This window comes from Mytilus edulis, chromosome 1 (genome assembly GCF_963676685.1).
Source record: "Mytilus edulis chromosome 1, xbMytEdul2.2, whole genome shotgun sequence".
In the NCBI taxonomy this organism is placed as follows: domain Eukaryota; kingdom Metazoa; phylum Mollusca; class Bivalvia; order Mytilida; family Mytilidae; genus Mytilus; species Mytilus edulis.
Genome location: NC_092344.1, coordinates 115,194,057 through 115,211,650, shown reverse-complemented (window position 1 = coordinate 115,211,650; position 17,594 = coordinate 115,194,057). Strand labels below are relative to the sequence as shown.

At 36.7% G+C, this 17,594-nt stretch overlaps 1 protein-coding gene across 1 annotated transcript; it reads left to right on the top strand.

Moving 5' to 3' along the window:
* The first annotated feature begins 8,391 nt into the window (after nt 1–8,391).
* Nucleotides 8,392–14,229, top strand: LOC139501197 (uncharacterized). Its single transcript, XM_071290193.1, has 2 exons — nt 8,392–9,045; nt 12,459–14,229. The coding sequence occupies exon 2, from the start codon at nt 12,459–12,461 to the stop codon at nt 13,713–13,715; it is 1,257 nt and encodes a 418-aa protein (XP_071146294.1). The 5' UTR covers nt 8,392–9,045; the 3' UTR covers nt 13,716–14,229.
* Nucleotides 14,230–17,594: the final 3,365 nt, after the last annotated feature.

Below are 17,594 nucleotides of genomic sequence, written 5' to 3'. Positions count from 1 at the left end.
GTACAGAAGACACAACATAGAAAACTAAAGACTAAGCAACACGAACCCCACCAAAAACTGGGGGTGATCTCAGGTGCTTCGGAAGGGTAAGCAGATCCTGCTCCGAATGTGGCACCCGTCGTGTTGCTTATGTTATGCAAATCCGGTAAATAGTCTAATTCGGCAGGTCCAATTCTTGAAAAGGGAAGGGTATTGTCGTCACGACATAAGGAACATATCCGATATATCTGTGAAACGGTTATTCCATAACGGTTAACCAACTCGTGATGGCGTCCGTAAAATTTACGAAGCCTTGGGATGATTTCAACTTCACCATTTGGAACTCTTGGTTTGATAGCTTCCTTGTGAGCAGCAATCCTCAGTCTATCAAGGAAATCATGATAGGAAACACAAGCCCGAGAACATCGTATCAATTGGGAGATATATATATGTATGCAGGCGCTGCTGGAATGTTGCTACACAGAAATGGAAAGTTCACAATTGGGAAGCTGGAAGCATCTCTTTTGTTGTAAAGTTTTGTTTTCAATCGACCCAGTCTAGTTAAAACCCGATCTCTCATCGCTCCCGTTTTCTGATATACCGTGACATATCAGAAAACAGGAGCGATGAGAGATTGGTTTTTAATTAGATTGCAACCGACCCTCATTGTCAATTTCTAGATGTAAATTAAGATATCAGGCAGACTTAACTGTATTTTTTGTATCCTTTATCTCAAGTTCGATAAGATGTACTCTCAAAGATCTTTGGATTTTTTTAGTATCCACATCTGATTCACGCCACCTCAGTCTAGAATAGGCAGTTTGACAATGACTTTGGAGCGTTGGCTTTGATTGCTGATAAAATAGATGAAAATTTAGAGAGGTTTTGTGGAGCACTTGGAAGACCCAGCAAAGTACCGTTGTTTGTAAAGACACTTATGTAGTGTAGGTAACCAATACAGTGATGGAAGATCCAGTTCATCATCTTTGGTTGAAATTCCAAAGGAACATAGAACAGACCTATGATTATTCAGGATTTCCTCTTTGGTCAGTGTCGCGAGGGTATATGTTGCGTTTCCAAGTGAAGTGTCTGGCATAATCCTCTACTGAATCCATCAATATTTTGAAGTTGTATTTCCATAATGACATACATGTATCTGAGTAGTATGAAATGGGGTCAGTCCGCCACCAACCCGCCACCGGAAGTCACGTCACAGCTAATCCTCTTAACTATGACGTTAAATCCGGTCTATAATCTCTTAATCCTCTTAACTGCTACTTAACATCCGGGTTATAATCCTCTTAACTGAAGTGGGTTAATCTCTTAATCCTCTTAACTGCTACTTAACATCCGGGTTATAATCCTCTTAACTGAAGTGGATTAATCTCCTAATCCTCTTAACTGCTACTTAACATCCTGGTTATAATCCTCTTAACTGAAGTGGATTAATTTCTTAATCTTCTTAACTTGTACTTAACATCCTGGTTAAAATCCGGTGGGGAAAAAAATTAACGGACATGTTTTTTAATCCCCCCTACCCTCCTACGTATTATCTTGTAAACGTGGCATACACGTTGAGACATGCACGTTAACATCCTAAAGTTTAATCTTGTAAACGTATAATCTAAATGTAAAAAGTTTATAAACTAAGAAAAACGTTTACTATATAGCATACATCATTAGTAATTTTATAAGAACAAACAGTATGAATCTCCAAAATTTTAATATGTATACACTTTTAAGAGAAAGAGAACTAACAGGGAAGATCAGACGATCACGAAGAGGTCCCAAAAAGACTGCAAATTTGATAAGGAACAGGGTTGATAAACTTCATCATGAAGAACTATCTCGGTGTCCAGTAGAAACATGGCTTCTGAAAAACGGTTACATTGTTTGTATTCTATACAACTTTGAACACCACCCAGAGTTTATTGAAGATCTATATTTTTGTGGATGTTACTTTGATGCAGTGTTAGCAGACTACAAGTTTATGGATCCTGTCAACTACCAATAAGAAAAAAATCCATGTATATCATTTACATGTGTACAACGGTCCTTTTAAGGACCAACAAATCATTCAAAAAGAGTCTATTATTGTTGTACATGATCAGTTCGTTTTTCTTCTCCAACGAATATGAAATATCTACAAAAGGTTCACAACTTGTTTATTTTCGAAGAAAAGAAAACTAGATTGTATATTTTATTACTTTCAATTGATAAACATACATTATTTCAACTAAAACAACAATATGATAACAAAAGTTTTCATATTGAACATTGGAAATTACATCTTCTTAATGAAATTCTACTATAAAATATAGACATATATATATATTTTGTGTATTTAAAAAAAATATATTTCGAGTTAAGATGTCAGAGAGGATGAGCACAGAAAACCTTCAAACAAAGTGGTGTTTTTCGGACAGAATGTACCAAAAGCAGAGATCGTGTATTTTTGTCAGATGATAATAGTTTTCATAATTGTTATTGCGGCAGTTGTTAATTTATCAACACAAAATGGGAGTATAGAACTATGGGTTAGTTTATTAAGTGGTTGTACTGGTTACATTTTACCAAACCCTTCTATAAATAAAATATAAATGAGATTCACATAAAAAGAAGGGAGGAAAAAAAGTATTCGAGTAACCCTCCTTTTAACCACGTGACCGAAACGTTCACCATACGTTTCTTTTATCTCTTAATGAATCATCATGAACAATTTAAGCCGCTACCACAACTATAAAAGCACACAGTTATATCAATGGCACAGGCACAGGTTGATTTATCCAAGGAGGTGTACGGTTGTGACTTTGATCACTTGCATACTGATTTATTCAAGAAACAGATCGAGTGTTTAATTGATGAAACAACAAAAGTGGTGGTGAAGAAAAGAGGAAAACATACTCGAATACAGCTTGTTGTTAAAGGGAAAAAGATTCTGATCACTAAAGAAAATTGGACGAAACTGTGTTATCTAAAGGACAGCATCTTATTTCTTCATTCATTTATAGACGAACACTGATAGTACAATGGTGGCAATTAAAGTTGGTATGGAAAAAAGACTGCTTTCAACTATATTACTGTTTTCTTTTGCTGAATTATTGGATGAAATGGTGCAACAATTATCAAAGAAGTTTTGTCAGGGATGCAAAGTGGAACATGGATCACAACATAGACACGAATGTTTGATGGATAGTGAACTAGATAAACTCGAAAAACATTTTGATCAGGCGTTCTGTGAGTTTAAATACAGTCACATACTAGGAAAATACAGAGAGAATGTGAGAACATTGACCTTGGAAAATAGTGTCGTTTTAAACTTTTTCATTCTTCATGTTTTGTTCATGGACACGCTTCGATCAGAAAAAATGAAAGTGAGTGTTTATAATTTAATGGAAAGGAAATTAAAACTTGAAGGACGTTTCACACAGTAATATTGTATTTTGTGTAAATATATGTATATTTCATTGAATAAATTTATATTTATGTGGAATTTTTCGTTGTGTTTTTATTTTCTGGTAAAGATACAAAATGTTATATCATTTCATTAGTTTTCGTATTCATTCGTATATTTCCGTATGTATATATATTTCCGGTAGTATTCGGAAACATTCGTTTATTTCCGAATGTAAAGTAATTTCCGATCATTTCCGGAATCGTTCGTTGATATCTGCTTTTTCATTCCGGAATTATTGTGTTGATTCCGTATTTTACTTCATTGGTTGCATTTTATTGTGTACTTCATTTCTTTTTTTAAGGTCTTTCCCCTACGTGGGGTAAGACCTTACTGTTTTTAAGGTCTTTCCTCTCCGCGAGGAAAGACCTTATTGTTTTTCTCCTGTTTTTTTTTTTTTTTTTTTTCATCCAGCATTTGTTTAACATGGCCTCCCCTTGTTTCTATTGGAGTTATCAAGACCAAATATGGACCATCGGTAGACCTCATCATAAAGTATTACCAGATGAGGCTGTGTAGGATTTCATCATCCCCTTTAGAAGTTATCTCCCTTTTATTGTTTTTTTTCGATATGGCCCCCCCCTCGTTGTTTTTGAAGATATCATGACCTTATTTGGACAATAGTTAGATCTCATCATGATGTGTTACCATATGAGGTTGCTAAGGTTGCTAATGATGTGATTTCACGACTATAAGTCCAGTAAATGCTTGAAAATTGTTTAGCCCTCCCACCGTTCATAGTAATGGAAAAGCAGAATTTTCCATTACAATAAACGGGAAATGTTTTCAACACATCTTATTGATAGCCGATATTGATACTCCGGCTATTTTGGGATATGATTTACTAAACCGACACAACTGTAAGATTGACCTTGGCAAGGGTACTATAACATTTGGAGGCACTGAGATTGCATGTCAGAAAGAGTCGCAAATGGCGACTATTTTTAAGGTTACCATTGATGAAAATGTTACATTACCACCTTTTTCGGAATCCATTATAAGAGCAACAATAGTAGGAGATTCGAGTCATATTTCTGACGCTATTGTTGAACCAGAAGAGCCAAGTACCGACACGAATTTTCATGTCGCACGATCGGTAGTTGACCCTAGCAATGGTACAATACCGATGCGTATTGTTAACATGATCGACACAGAATGTGTCATCTACCGACACACCAATCTTGCAACATGTGAGACACTACCATATGGTTCCTTTCAGTCGGAACCTCCTGAAAGGAGTGAAGTAGTAAGAACTAATATAATTACTACTAATACCGAGGACCCAGAAAAGACTTATTCAATCTTACCTCACCACCTTGAGGGTCTTTTCATGGCAAGTAGTCGTGAGTTGTCCGAAGAGCAGAGAGTGCAGTTGGAACATCTACTGATCCGACACAGCGATGCTTTTGCAAAATCAAAGAATGATTTGGGTTGTTGTGACCTCATTGAACACACAATTGACACGGGTGATGCCAGGCCTGTTAAACAGAATCCGAGACGTCTTCCTCTGGCCAAACGGGAGGCAGCAGATCAAGAAATAGACCGGATGCTGGAGGGAGGAATCATCGAGCCTAGTACTAGTCCATGGTCGTCCCCAATCGTACTAGTACCTAAGAAATCCGACGGCTCTTGGCGCTTCTGCGCGGACTTCAGAAAAATTAACCATTTGACAAAAAAGGACTCGTATCCACTCCCAAGAATAGCAGATTGTCTGGATGCTCTAAGAGGCGCAAGTTGGTATTCGACCATTGATCTGCAAAGTGGTTATTGGCAGGTAAAGATGGCCGAATCCGACAAAGAAAAGACGAGTATTGTCACAACTAAAGGCCTTTTCCAATTTAAAGTAATGCCATTTGGGTTATGCAACGCGGGCGCATGTTTCGAAAGACTCATGGAGTGCGTTCTGTCAGGGCTGAATTGGCAAATTTGCCTGCTGTATTTGGATGATGTCATAATTTTTGCAGATTCATTTGAAGAGCACCTGTCCCGTTTAGAACAAGTTATATCAAAAATCAAAAATGCCAATCTAAAAATCTCACCAAAGAAATGCTCGTTTTTCCAGGAAAAAGTTCATTTCCTTGGTCACGTGGTATCTGAAGAAGGAGTTGCTACCGACCCTGATAAGATAGCAGCTATAAAAGAGTGGCCTACCCCTAAAACAGTTCACGAGGTGCGAAGTTTCGTAGGTACCTGCTCTTACTATAGGAGGTACATTCGTGGATTCTCTGACATAGCTAGGCCACTTCATAAACTTACGGAAAAAGGGGATCGATTTAAATGGACTCAAGAATGCCAAAAAGCGCTCGATACACTGAAGGAATGCCTAATCTCAGCTCCGATACTTGGATATCCGGATATTAGCAAACCTTTCATCTTAGATACCGATGCTAGTGGGTACGGAATTGGGGCAGTGCTATCACAAGTAACATACGAAAAAGAGCAGGTTATAGCATATTTCAGCAAGAGTATGAATAAACCCGAAAGGAACTACTGTGTCACTCGACGGGAGTTGTTAGCAGTAGTTTTATCCATCAAACATTTCCATCACTATTTGTATGGAGTCCCGTTCCTGGTAAGAACAGATCACGGCGCACTCAATTGGATAATGAATTTCAAAAACCCTGAAGGTCAAACCGCGAGATGGTTGGAGATCCTTGCCTCCTATAATTTCACCATTCAACACAGACCTGGCAGGCAACACAATAATGCAGATGGACTCTCGCGGCGTCCATGTTCTCCGTGTACATACTGCACCCGTCAAGAAAGTAAGAACAGAGAAAATACTGAGAAAGATGACATTGAACATGTCAGAGTCGCGAAAGGAGCCACAAAGGAACCTGAAATATTCGATACCGAAGAAGTCGACATAGAAGATAACACGGACAGCTTTGAATGGGTACAGAGTAGAAGCCTCGTGGAAATCGCAACTGCTCAACAAAACGACACGATTTTGAAGCAATTACGGGAGATGAAAGTGAAAGGTACAGAAAGGCCCAATTGGGAAGATATTTCTTTTCAAAGCATAACTTTGAAAGTTTATTGGGCCCAATGGAACAAGATAAAATTGGAAAATGGTGTCCTGTATAGGTGTTGGCAATCCAAAGACAAGGGTGAAATAACCCAGTTAATCTTACCTGACTGTTGGCATGAGGAAGTCATGAAAATGCTGCATGACGATCCACCCGCTGGACATTTTGGCCAACATCGCACCTTAGCCAGAGTTTCGAGACGATTTTATTGGGCAGGTTACAAGGATTACGTTATACAATGGTGTCGACAATGTAAAACGTGCGAAGCTCGTAAGAAACCCCAGAAACATTATCAAGGACTTATGAAGCAGTACCTGGTGGGGGCACCATTAGAACGGGTGGCCATTGACATTCTTGGCCCTTTACCCAAAACTCATTCAGGTTACCGGTACATCTTAGTTCTCACGGACTATTTCACGCGATGGGCCGAAGCCTACCCTATGATTGGTCTGACCGCTGAAGAAGTTGCTGAAATTTTTGTCAGTCAATTTGTGTCACGTTTTGGAGTTCCAAAACAGTTGCACACAGATAGAGGAACTCAGTTTGAGTCCAAACTGTTTCAGGATCTATGTTCCAGATTAAAAATAGACAAGACACGAACAACAGCAATGCATCCACAAAGTGATGGAATGGTAGAGCGGCTAAACAGGACTTTGGAAGATATTTTGAGTAAATACGTAACTAAACATCAAAAAGACTGGGATGAACATCTACAGTTAGCTCTCATGGCTTACAGGTCATCCGACCATGAGAGTACAGGGTTTTCGCCCTCCATGTTGATGTTCGGAAGGGAAATTGAACTTCCCATTGACCTGATTTTTGGATCTTACCCAGATAGTATAGAGACGGACGAGAAATCCGAGAATGATTACCTAAAAGATTTACGAAAGGGGCTTTGGGACATACACGATGTCGCAAGAGAGAAGATGAAACACGCAAGTGATAGACAAAAACGTCAGTACGACACTAGGGTCCATTCGCGACAATACCGTGTCGGTGATGCTGTCTGGATATTCAACCCATTGCGAAGAAAAGGGTTAAGTCTAATGATGTAAGGGCCTATCCAGTGTGGTTGCAGCTTTGGACTTAACCCTTTTCTTCGCAATGGGTTGAATATCCAGACAGCATCACCGACACGGTATTCAATACATATCAACACTGCGACACGGTGCCGACACACATAAGTGTGTCGTGTTTCTAACAACGTATATAAAGCAGATTTTTATACATTCTTTATATAAATAAAGATACGAAATTCACTTTTGAAAGTTATAGTATAATACAAGGCGTATTAAAACTAATGGAAGAATAGAATATTGGAATTATTACTCTGAATAGGTTTTTCGTAGTATTTAGGCCTTATAGGACGACACACTTTTAAAGCAGAGAAATAGTAATAACTCGACACACATACTTATATCATACAAGAGAATATTGTTTTAGACTAAGTAAGGGAATAAATTGTATATTATCATATTATTTGTTTATTGTCATAGTATTGTTCATAAGAGATATATACTGATACCAGAGCCATTCATTTGCTACCATAGATGTAAATAAGATACCATAAATCTATTTAGGACGTATTAATAACTGTTTCTTGGTAATTAATCGACTTATTGTTAATTGTTATAAAAGATCATAATATATTTCACTTCTAGTTAATAAATCGTTAACTTATTAAATATCTCCTTATATATGCCATACGTGATTCACTTTATACTATCAACTGTACCTAGAGGCGTTTACGTTCAGGATCATTCCGCTAAGGTTTAATAATAGGAGTACGTTATTGCCCATCCTCCCTTATAAAACGCTCTAGATCCGTTGATAGGTACACAAAGTTTCTTGGATATAAAATTGTTGTCGTTGAGGAGATTGTCGCTGATTACATCTCACAGGCAGCAGGTCGGACCCGCTTCAATATGCTCACTTATTGACTATTGTTGTTAAATGCGTTCAGTTTGGGGACAAACTAAATTTGGTAGGGGGGTATTGTAACGGTTTCGTTATTTAAATTTATAGGTAGATTGATTTACAACCATCACAGTTCTTTTATGAACGGTGGGAGGGCTAAACAATTTTCAAGCATTTACTGGACTTATAGTCGTGAAATCACATCATTATAATGAACTGTGTCGGGAATGTCAGGATCATATTATTACTCCAACTGAACGTTTATTTTATGTGTAATGTATAAAGAGTTCTTACCTTTACGATTTATTGTTTGCATTCCGTGGTAGCATCTTAAATTATTCATGTCTATAATTTGGAGTCCCGTTATTTTTATGTACATTGATTTTCATGTACGACGCTCTGGTATCAGATATTGTCGTCGCCATTATTGTTGACAAATTACGTCACACATTGAACCTTGGGAAAGTGCAGGTGGCATGACGTCACACAAGTGAACGTCAATTCTACTATGTTCTTATACAAAATGTGTGTCACGGTGTGTCTTAGTGTGTCGTCCTTGTATATAAATTTGCGACATCTAAGCACTCGGGTTCAGTCTTGTTTCGTCTGGGCGCCATTCCTACGACTTTCAAATAACTAAAGCTGCTTACATATTTTTGTCTTAAGGTTAGCATATAGGATTATAAATATATAAAAAAAAGGGTTAAAATAATATTTCTGGATATTATCTACAATTTGTCGGTGACAATAACTTTCATTAATATCATACAAGAGAATATTGTTTTAGACTAAGTAAGGGAATAAATTGTATATTATCATATTATTTGTTTATTAGTATAAAGTGAATCACGTATGGCATATATAAGGAGATATTTAATAAGTTAACGATTTATTAACTAGAAGTGAAATATATTATGATCTTTTATAACAATTAACAATAAGTCGATTAATTACCAAGAAACAGTTATTAATACGTCCTAAATAGATTTATGGTATCTTATTTACATCTATGGTAGCAAATGAATGGCTCTGGTATCAGTATATATCTCTTATGAACAATACTATGACAATAAACAAATAATATGATAATATACAATTTATTCCCTTACTTAGTCTAAAACAATATTCTCTTGTATGATATTAATGAAAGTTATTGTCACCGACAAATTGTAGATAATATCCAGAAATATTATTTTAACCCTTTTTTTTATATATTTATAATCCTATATGCTAACCTTAAGACAAAAATATGTAAGCAGCTTTAGTTATTTGAAAGTCGTAGGAATGGCGCCCAGACGAAACAAGACTGAACCCGAGTGCTTAGATGTATTACATAGCTGCTATCTTATCAGGGTCGGTAGCAACTCCTTCTTCAGATACCACGTGACCAAGGAAATGAACTTTTTCCTGGAAAAACGAGCATTTCTTTGGTGAGATTTTTAGATTGGCAAATTTTATATCCAAGAAACTTTGTGTACCTATCAACGGATCTAGAGCGTTTTATAAGGGAGGATGGGCAATAACGTACTCCTATTATTAAACCTTAGCGGAATGATCCTGAACGTAAACGCCTCTAGGTACAGTTGATAGTATAAAGTGAATCACGTATGGCATATATAAGGAGATATTTAATAAGTTAACGATTTATTAACTAGAAGTGAAATATATTATGATCTTTTATAACAATTAACAATAAGTCGATTAATTACCAAGAAACAGTTATTAATACGTCCTAAATAGATTTATGGTATCTTATTTACATCTATGGTAGCAAATGAATGGCTCTGGTATCAGTATATATCTCTTATGAACAATACTATGACAATAAACAAATAATATGATAATATACAATTTATTCCCTTACTTAGTCTAAAACAATATTCTCTTGTATGATATAAGTATGTGTGTCGAGTTATTACTATTTCTCTGCTTTAAAAGTGTGTCGTCCTATAAGGCCTAAATACTACGAAAAACCTATTCAGAGTAATAATTCCAATATTCTATTCTTCCATTAGTTTTAATACGCCTTGTATTATACTATAACTTTCAAAAGTGAATTTCGTATCTTTATTTATATAAAGAATGTATAAAAATCTGCTTTATATACGTTGTTAGAAACACGACACACTTATGTGTGTCGGCACCGTGTCGCAGTGTTGATATGTATTGAATCAGTATAATTCTCTTAAATGAAATTAATGAAAGTTATTGTCACCGACAAATTGTAGATAATATCCAGAAATATTATTTTAACCCTTTTTTTTATATATTTATAATCCTATATGCTAACCTTAAGACAAAAATATGTAAGCAGCTTTAGTTATTTGAAAGTCGTAGGAATGGCGCCCAGACGAAACAAGACTGAACCCGAGTGCTTAGATGTCGCAAATTTATATACAAGGACGACACACTAAGACACACCGTGACACACATTTTGTATAAGAACATAGTAGAATTGACGTTCACTTGTGTGACGTCATGCCACCTGCACTTTCCCAAGGTTCAATGTGTGACGTAATTTGTCAACAATAATGGCGACGACAATATCTGATACCAGAGCGTCGTACATGAAAATCAATGTACATAAAAATAACGGGACTCCAAATTATAGACATGAATAATTTAAGATGCTACCACGGAATGCAAACAATAAATCGTAAAGGTAAGAACTCTTTATACATTACACATAAAATAAACGTTCAGTTGGAGTAATAATATGATCCTGACATTCCCGACACAGTTCATTATAATGATGTGATTTCACGACTATAAGTCCAGTAAATGCTTGAAAATTGTTTAGCCCTCCCACCGTTCATAAAAGAACTGTGATGGTTGTAAATCAATCTACCTATAAATTTAAATAACGAAACCGTTACAATACCCCCCTACCAAATTTAGTTTGTCCCCAAACTGAACGCATTTAACAACAATAGTCAATAAGTGAGCATATAAACAAAACAAAAGCTAAATGAACACATTATTGGTATAAAACTGAATTCGATGCACATATTGTTCGGTTCTAATGTCTTTAAACACGATTAGTAAAATCTACAAGCAATAATGTCACAACTGCTTTCTTTATCCTCGAATGTTTTCTTTACAATTGCTGCCATCTCCTCTGTTTGGGTTCCTGATAAGGTGGTTACTGGAGTAACCTGTATATTTTCATCACGAGTTTCGGGCGTAGTAGAAGCCTGAACTCCAGTTGTCTTGTACCTTCGGACCGGGATGTCTGGCACCCAGTGACTGGTCAGTGAATATACTGTTCCATCCGGGAGCTCACATCTCTCAGTTTTGATTAAACCAGAATAACCATCTGGCAAAATAGTAGTAGAAAGGTTGTTTCTCCTAGCCTGTTCCCTGAGTCTCTTCAATAGTACAGCCTCATTAGAAGAGTGATAAGACGAAGGAGGACAAAGAAGTACCTGCCTGGGATCCTCATTGTCCTTCTCCTCGGGCAGTCCAAAGTGTCTATAATCATATATTTTTCCAAATTTTAGATGAGTGGGAGTAATTCTGGAGGGGAGGTAGTTGGGCGTGGGCGTCATCCCATCTATTTCGACAACCCTTACATCTTCTTGGATGACCTCCATGCCGTCCTCGGTGACTTCGACTAATTGCTCCCTCACCTCTGTCACTGTGTCTTCTCCTGGTCGCTCACTAATTACAGTTTCATCTGGCTCTTGGGTGTCCTCACTGACGGGTACTGATTGGTCATCCATGACTACTGTTCCCTTCTCAATTTCGAAACCATCTGATTCTTTAATGTTATCAGTTGCTATCTTGGCTCGTTCTTGATCCTGCATGACTGATTTAACAAGCTCCGGAACACTCAAAAATAGCCGAAATATCTAAACGATTTTGTATAATTTAGTAAAAGGGTTAAAAATTAAAGAAAATGTTTCCACAAATAAATAAGGGTTTTATAGTCAAAATTTAGGGTTTTAAGGATTTTCAAATGGTTGTACAGGGTTGGGGTAGGACTTAAAATATAAAGCTGTCAAAGAAAATCAAATCTGTGGCTCTGGTATCTCCTGTTTGGGTTTTCTCGGACTCATGGTTAAATTTTATTTTCCCAGATGTTCACCTGTAATGAGTGTATGAGGAACTATCCCACTCTGGAGAGTCTCAAGAGGCATTTGCGCTATGCGCACACAGATAATAGAGTGAAATGTAGATGGTGTCCCTACGACGTATCATCCAATGCCACCTACAGGATGAGGCATCATGAGAAATCCAAACACTGGTACAAGTTCAAGGATGAAAGTAAGGAAAACCAAAAGACACCCACAAAGAAAATACCATCAGTGGTAAAGAAAGTGGAAAAGAAGAAGAAGAAGAAGCAGAGTTCAACTAACTCTGAGGCTACAAAATTGCCCTCAGCAGAATGCCCACCACTGAGGGAACCATCACCCATGACAGTGGAATTCGAGGAACTCATGGCCACCAAACATACAACCCCTACAGAAGACCTACTGTTTGCGTTACCAGTTATAGCAGTCGCAGAGGTAGAGAATTCAGTAGATAACACTCCCCTTTTGAGTGTTCCGAAGCTTGTTAAATCAGTCATGCAGGATCAAGAACGAGCCAAGATAGCAACTGATAACATTAAAGAATCAGATGGTTTCGAAATTGAGAAGGGAACAGTAGTCATGGATGACCAATCAGTACCCGTCAGTGAGGACATCCAAGAGCCAGATGAAACTGTAATTAGTGAGCGACCAGGAGAAGACACAGTGACAGAGGTGAGGGAGCAATTAGTCGAAGTCACCGAGGACGGCATGGAGGTCATCCAAGAAGATATAAGGGTTGTCGAAATAGATGGGATGACGCCCACGCCCAACTACCTCCCCTCCAGAATTACTCCCACTCATCTAAAATTTGGAAAAATATATGATTATAGACACTTTGGACTGCCCGAGGAGAAGGACAATGAGGATCCCAGGCAGGTACTTCTTTGTCCTCCTTCGTCTTATCACTCTTCTAATGAGGCTGTACTATTGAAGAGACTCAGGGAACAGGCTAGGAGAAACAACCTTTCTACTACTATTTTGCCAGATGGTTATTCTGGTTTAATCAAAACTGAGAGATGTGAGCTCCCGGATGGAACAGTATATTCACTGACCAGTCACTGGGTGCCAGACATCCCGGTCCGAAGGTACAAGACAACTGGAGTTCAGGCTTCTACTACGCCCGAAACTCGTGATGAAAATATACAGGTTACTCCAGTAACCACCTTATCAGGAACCCAAACAGAGGAGATGGCAGCAATTGTAAAGAAAACATTCGAGGATAAAGAAAGCAGTTGTGACATTATTGCTTGTAGATTTTACTAATCGTGTTTAAAGACATTAGAACCGAACAATATGTGCATCGAATTCAGTTAAATACCAATAATGTGTTCATTTAGCTTTTGTTTTGTTTATATGCTCACTTATTGACTATTGTTGTTAAATGCGTTCAGTTTGGGGACAAACTAAATTTGGTAGGGGGGTATTGTAACGGTTTCGTTATTTAAATTTATAGGTAGATTGATTTACAACCATCACAGTTCTTTTATGAACGGTGGGAGGGCTAAACAATTTTCAAGCATTTACTGGACTTATAGTCGTGAAATCACATCATTATAATGAACTGTGTCGGGAATGTCAGGATCATATTATTACTCCAACTGAACGTTTATTTTATGTGTAATGTATAAAGAGTTCTTACCTTTACGATTTATTGTTTGCATTCCGTGGTAGCATCTTAAATTATTCATGTCTATAATTTGGAGTCCCGTTATTTTTATGTACATTGATTTTCATGTACGACGCTCTGGTATCAGATATTGTCGTCGCCATTATTGTTGACAAATTCTGATACCAGAGCGTCGTACATGAAAATCAATGTACATAAAAATAACGGGACTCCAAATTATAGACATGAATAATTTAAGATGCTACCACGGAATGCAAACAATAAATCGTAAAGGTAAGAACTCTTTATACATTACACATAAAATAAACGTTCAGTTGGAGTAATAATATGATCCTGACATTCCCGACACAGTTCATTATAATGATGTGATTTCACGACTATAAGTCCAGTAAATGCTTGAAAATTGTTTAGCCCTCCCACCGTTCATAAAAGAACTGTGATGGTTGTAAATCAATCTACCTATAAATTCAAATAACGAAACCGTTACAATATCATGACCTTATTTGGACAATAGTTAGATCTCATCATGATGTGTTACCATATGAGGTTGCTAAGGATTTCATCATTCCCTATGAGAGTTATGTCCCCTTGAAGCAATTTCTTTCTTTTACATTTTCTCAAAAAGTATTCAAGATAGAATCGATTTGAAAACGGCAACATGTACAGGACCAGATGGCAATGTTAATTAACTACAATCATTTTGTTGTTAACCCTTATAAGGAGTTATTTCCCTTGAAAAAATATACCCAATTTTTGAAAAATTGTATCTTGAGAACCGGAAGTCGTAAAGACTTGGGACCTACACCAATAATCTTAAGTTCATGTGGCCTTTAATTTGCACCCAAGGTCAAAGGTCACCGAGTGCAAAAAAAAATTACGCTGCAATTTCAAGCTTTCATATTAGGAAAACGGTAAGAGTTTGCTGCATACTTACAGCGTATAAAATGTTCCTCTCGACGAGCTCTACATTTTATACACTGACCTCAAAAGAGTCCGACTGTCTGTTCAAAAGTTACGACGGGATGATTCTTAAAAGTATAGTATTGTGTGTATATCTTTTTTAAGGTAACAGATATCAACCTACTATAAACTGCAAAGATGATCAGTAGTTCAAGACCTTCAATTTGAGGTCAATGTCAGGTCATGATGAAATTTCACCTTGACCTTTACATTTTACTATGACCTTGACCTTGTAATATTTGAAAGGTCAAGTGGTCCTGAGTTGAATGGTGATAGTCCCATGTCTCTACGACTTCCGGTTCTCAAGTTTTGTATTGCATCATATATTTGATGATTAATTGTGACCTTGGTGAACTTTGAAATTGTCCCAATTCTTTTTCTATAATGTTGTCCTTCAACTGTAGATCATTTATCATTTAACAGATTTGAGATATCTATTGTCGTTTTAGAGATAATGCAGTTTGAAGTTTTGCGAGCGGAGGCATGTATTTCTGAATCATCAAGAGCTTAGCACTTAAAATGTTTTAGAAATTGAAGAGGTTAACATAGTTATATGTTTGACCAAATACCAAAAACATTCCATGGAAAAAAACACCAAAAAATCAATTTGAAATTTTCAAGTTTTGCATTGACTTTGTAAGTTTCATAACTTCTATTTATATAATTGATATTGCATCATTATTTGCACTTTGTCAAATGGGGTCATCTGATATATCAAATTGAAGGTCTTAATAAACTCTACTTAAAAATGAAAATTTTAAACCCCCTTTTCATCCCAGGGGGACGGGTGGGGTCATTTAGTGCAAACATTCAAATTTCTCTGATGGTAAGGTTGTCGCATATCAAATGAAAGAACATAAAGCGTACATTTCAAATTTCAAATTGACGTCTCCCAAAAATGGGTTGGATGGGGTCATTGAGTGCAAAAAATAAATATTCTTTTAAGGTAGGGTTGTTGTATATCAAATGAAAGGTCATGATGTGTACATTTGAAATATCAAATTCCCGACCTCCAAAAATTTGTTGAATAGGGTTATTAAGTGCAAAAATCAAACTTTCAAGAACATGGTGTTGTCGCATATCAAACGAAAGCTCATCTACTCTGTTCCATATATCATAATTCCGATCTCAAAAATGTAGACGGATGAGGTCATTAAGTGTAAAAAGCGAAAAGTTTCAGAAGGTGTGCTTGTCGTATATCAAACGAAAGGTCGTACAAAGTACAATACGAAAACATCACTTTTACAGGAAAGACCTTTCAATTGTTTTACAAACAATTGAGATACTAGTTCTAATGTTTTTTTTTCCAACATTTTTTCTAAATGCCCTCCCCCCGTTTCTATTGATGTCACCAAGACCAAATATGGACCATCGATAGATCTCATCATGAGGTATTACCAGATGAGGCTGTGTAGGATTTCATCATCCCCTTTAGAAGTTATCTCCCTTTTATTGATTTTTTTCAACATGGCCCCCCCCTCGTTGTTTTTAAAGATATCATGACCTTATTTGAACAAAAGTTAGATCTCATCATGATGTGTTACCATATGAGGCTGCTAAGGATTTCATCATTCCCTATGAGAGTTATGTCCTCTTGACGCAATTTCTTTCTTTTGCATTTTTCTCAAAAAGTATTCAAGATAGAATCCATTTGAAAACGGCAACATGTACAAGACCAGATGGCAATGTTAATTAACATATACAATCATTTTGTTGTTAACCCTTATAAGGAGTTTTTTCCCTTGAAAAAATATACACAATTTTTGAAAAATTGTATCTCGAGAACCGGAAGTCGTAAAGACTTGGGACCTACACCAATAATCTTACGTTCATGTGACCTTTAATTTGCACCCAAGGTCAAAGGTCACCGAGTGCAAAAAAAAATTACGCTGCAATTTCAAGCTTTCATATTAAGAAAACGATAAGAGTTTGCTGCATACTTACAGCGTATAAAATGTTCCACTCGACGAGTTCTACATTTTATACACGACCTCAAAAGAGTCCGACTGTCTGTTCAAAAGTTATGACGGGATGATTCTTAAAAGTATAGTATTGTGTGTATATCTTTTTAAAGATAACAAATATCAACCTACTATAAACTGCAAAGATGATCAGTAGTTCAAGACCTTCAATTTGAGGTCAATGTCAGGTCATGATGAAATTTCATCTTGACCTTCACATTATACTATGACCTTGACCTTGTGATATTTGAAAGGTCAAGTGGTCCTGAGTTGATTGGTGATAGTCCCATGTCTCTACGACTTCCGGTTCTCAAGTTTTGTATTGCATCATATATTTGATGATTAATTGTGACCTTGGTGAACTTTGAAATTGTCCCAATTCTTTTTCTATAATGTTGTCCTTTAACTGTAGATCATTTACCATTTAACAGATTTGAGATATCTATTGTCGTTTTAGAGATAATGCAGTTTAAAATTTTGCGAGCGGCGGCATGTATTTCTGAATCAACAACAGCTTACCACTTAAAATGTTTAAGAAATTGAAGAGGTTCACATAGTTATTTGTTTGACCAAATACCAAAAACATTCCATAGA

What these genes read in the sequence shown, in the direction of transcription:
- LOC139501197 (XM_071290193.1), top strand. Translation starts at nt 12,459, where the DNA reads ATGTTCACCTGTAATGAGTGTATGAGGAACTATCCCACTCTGGAGAGT.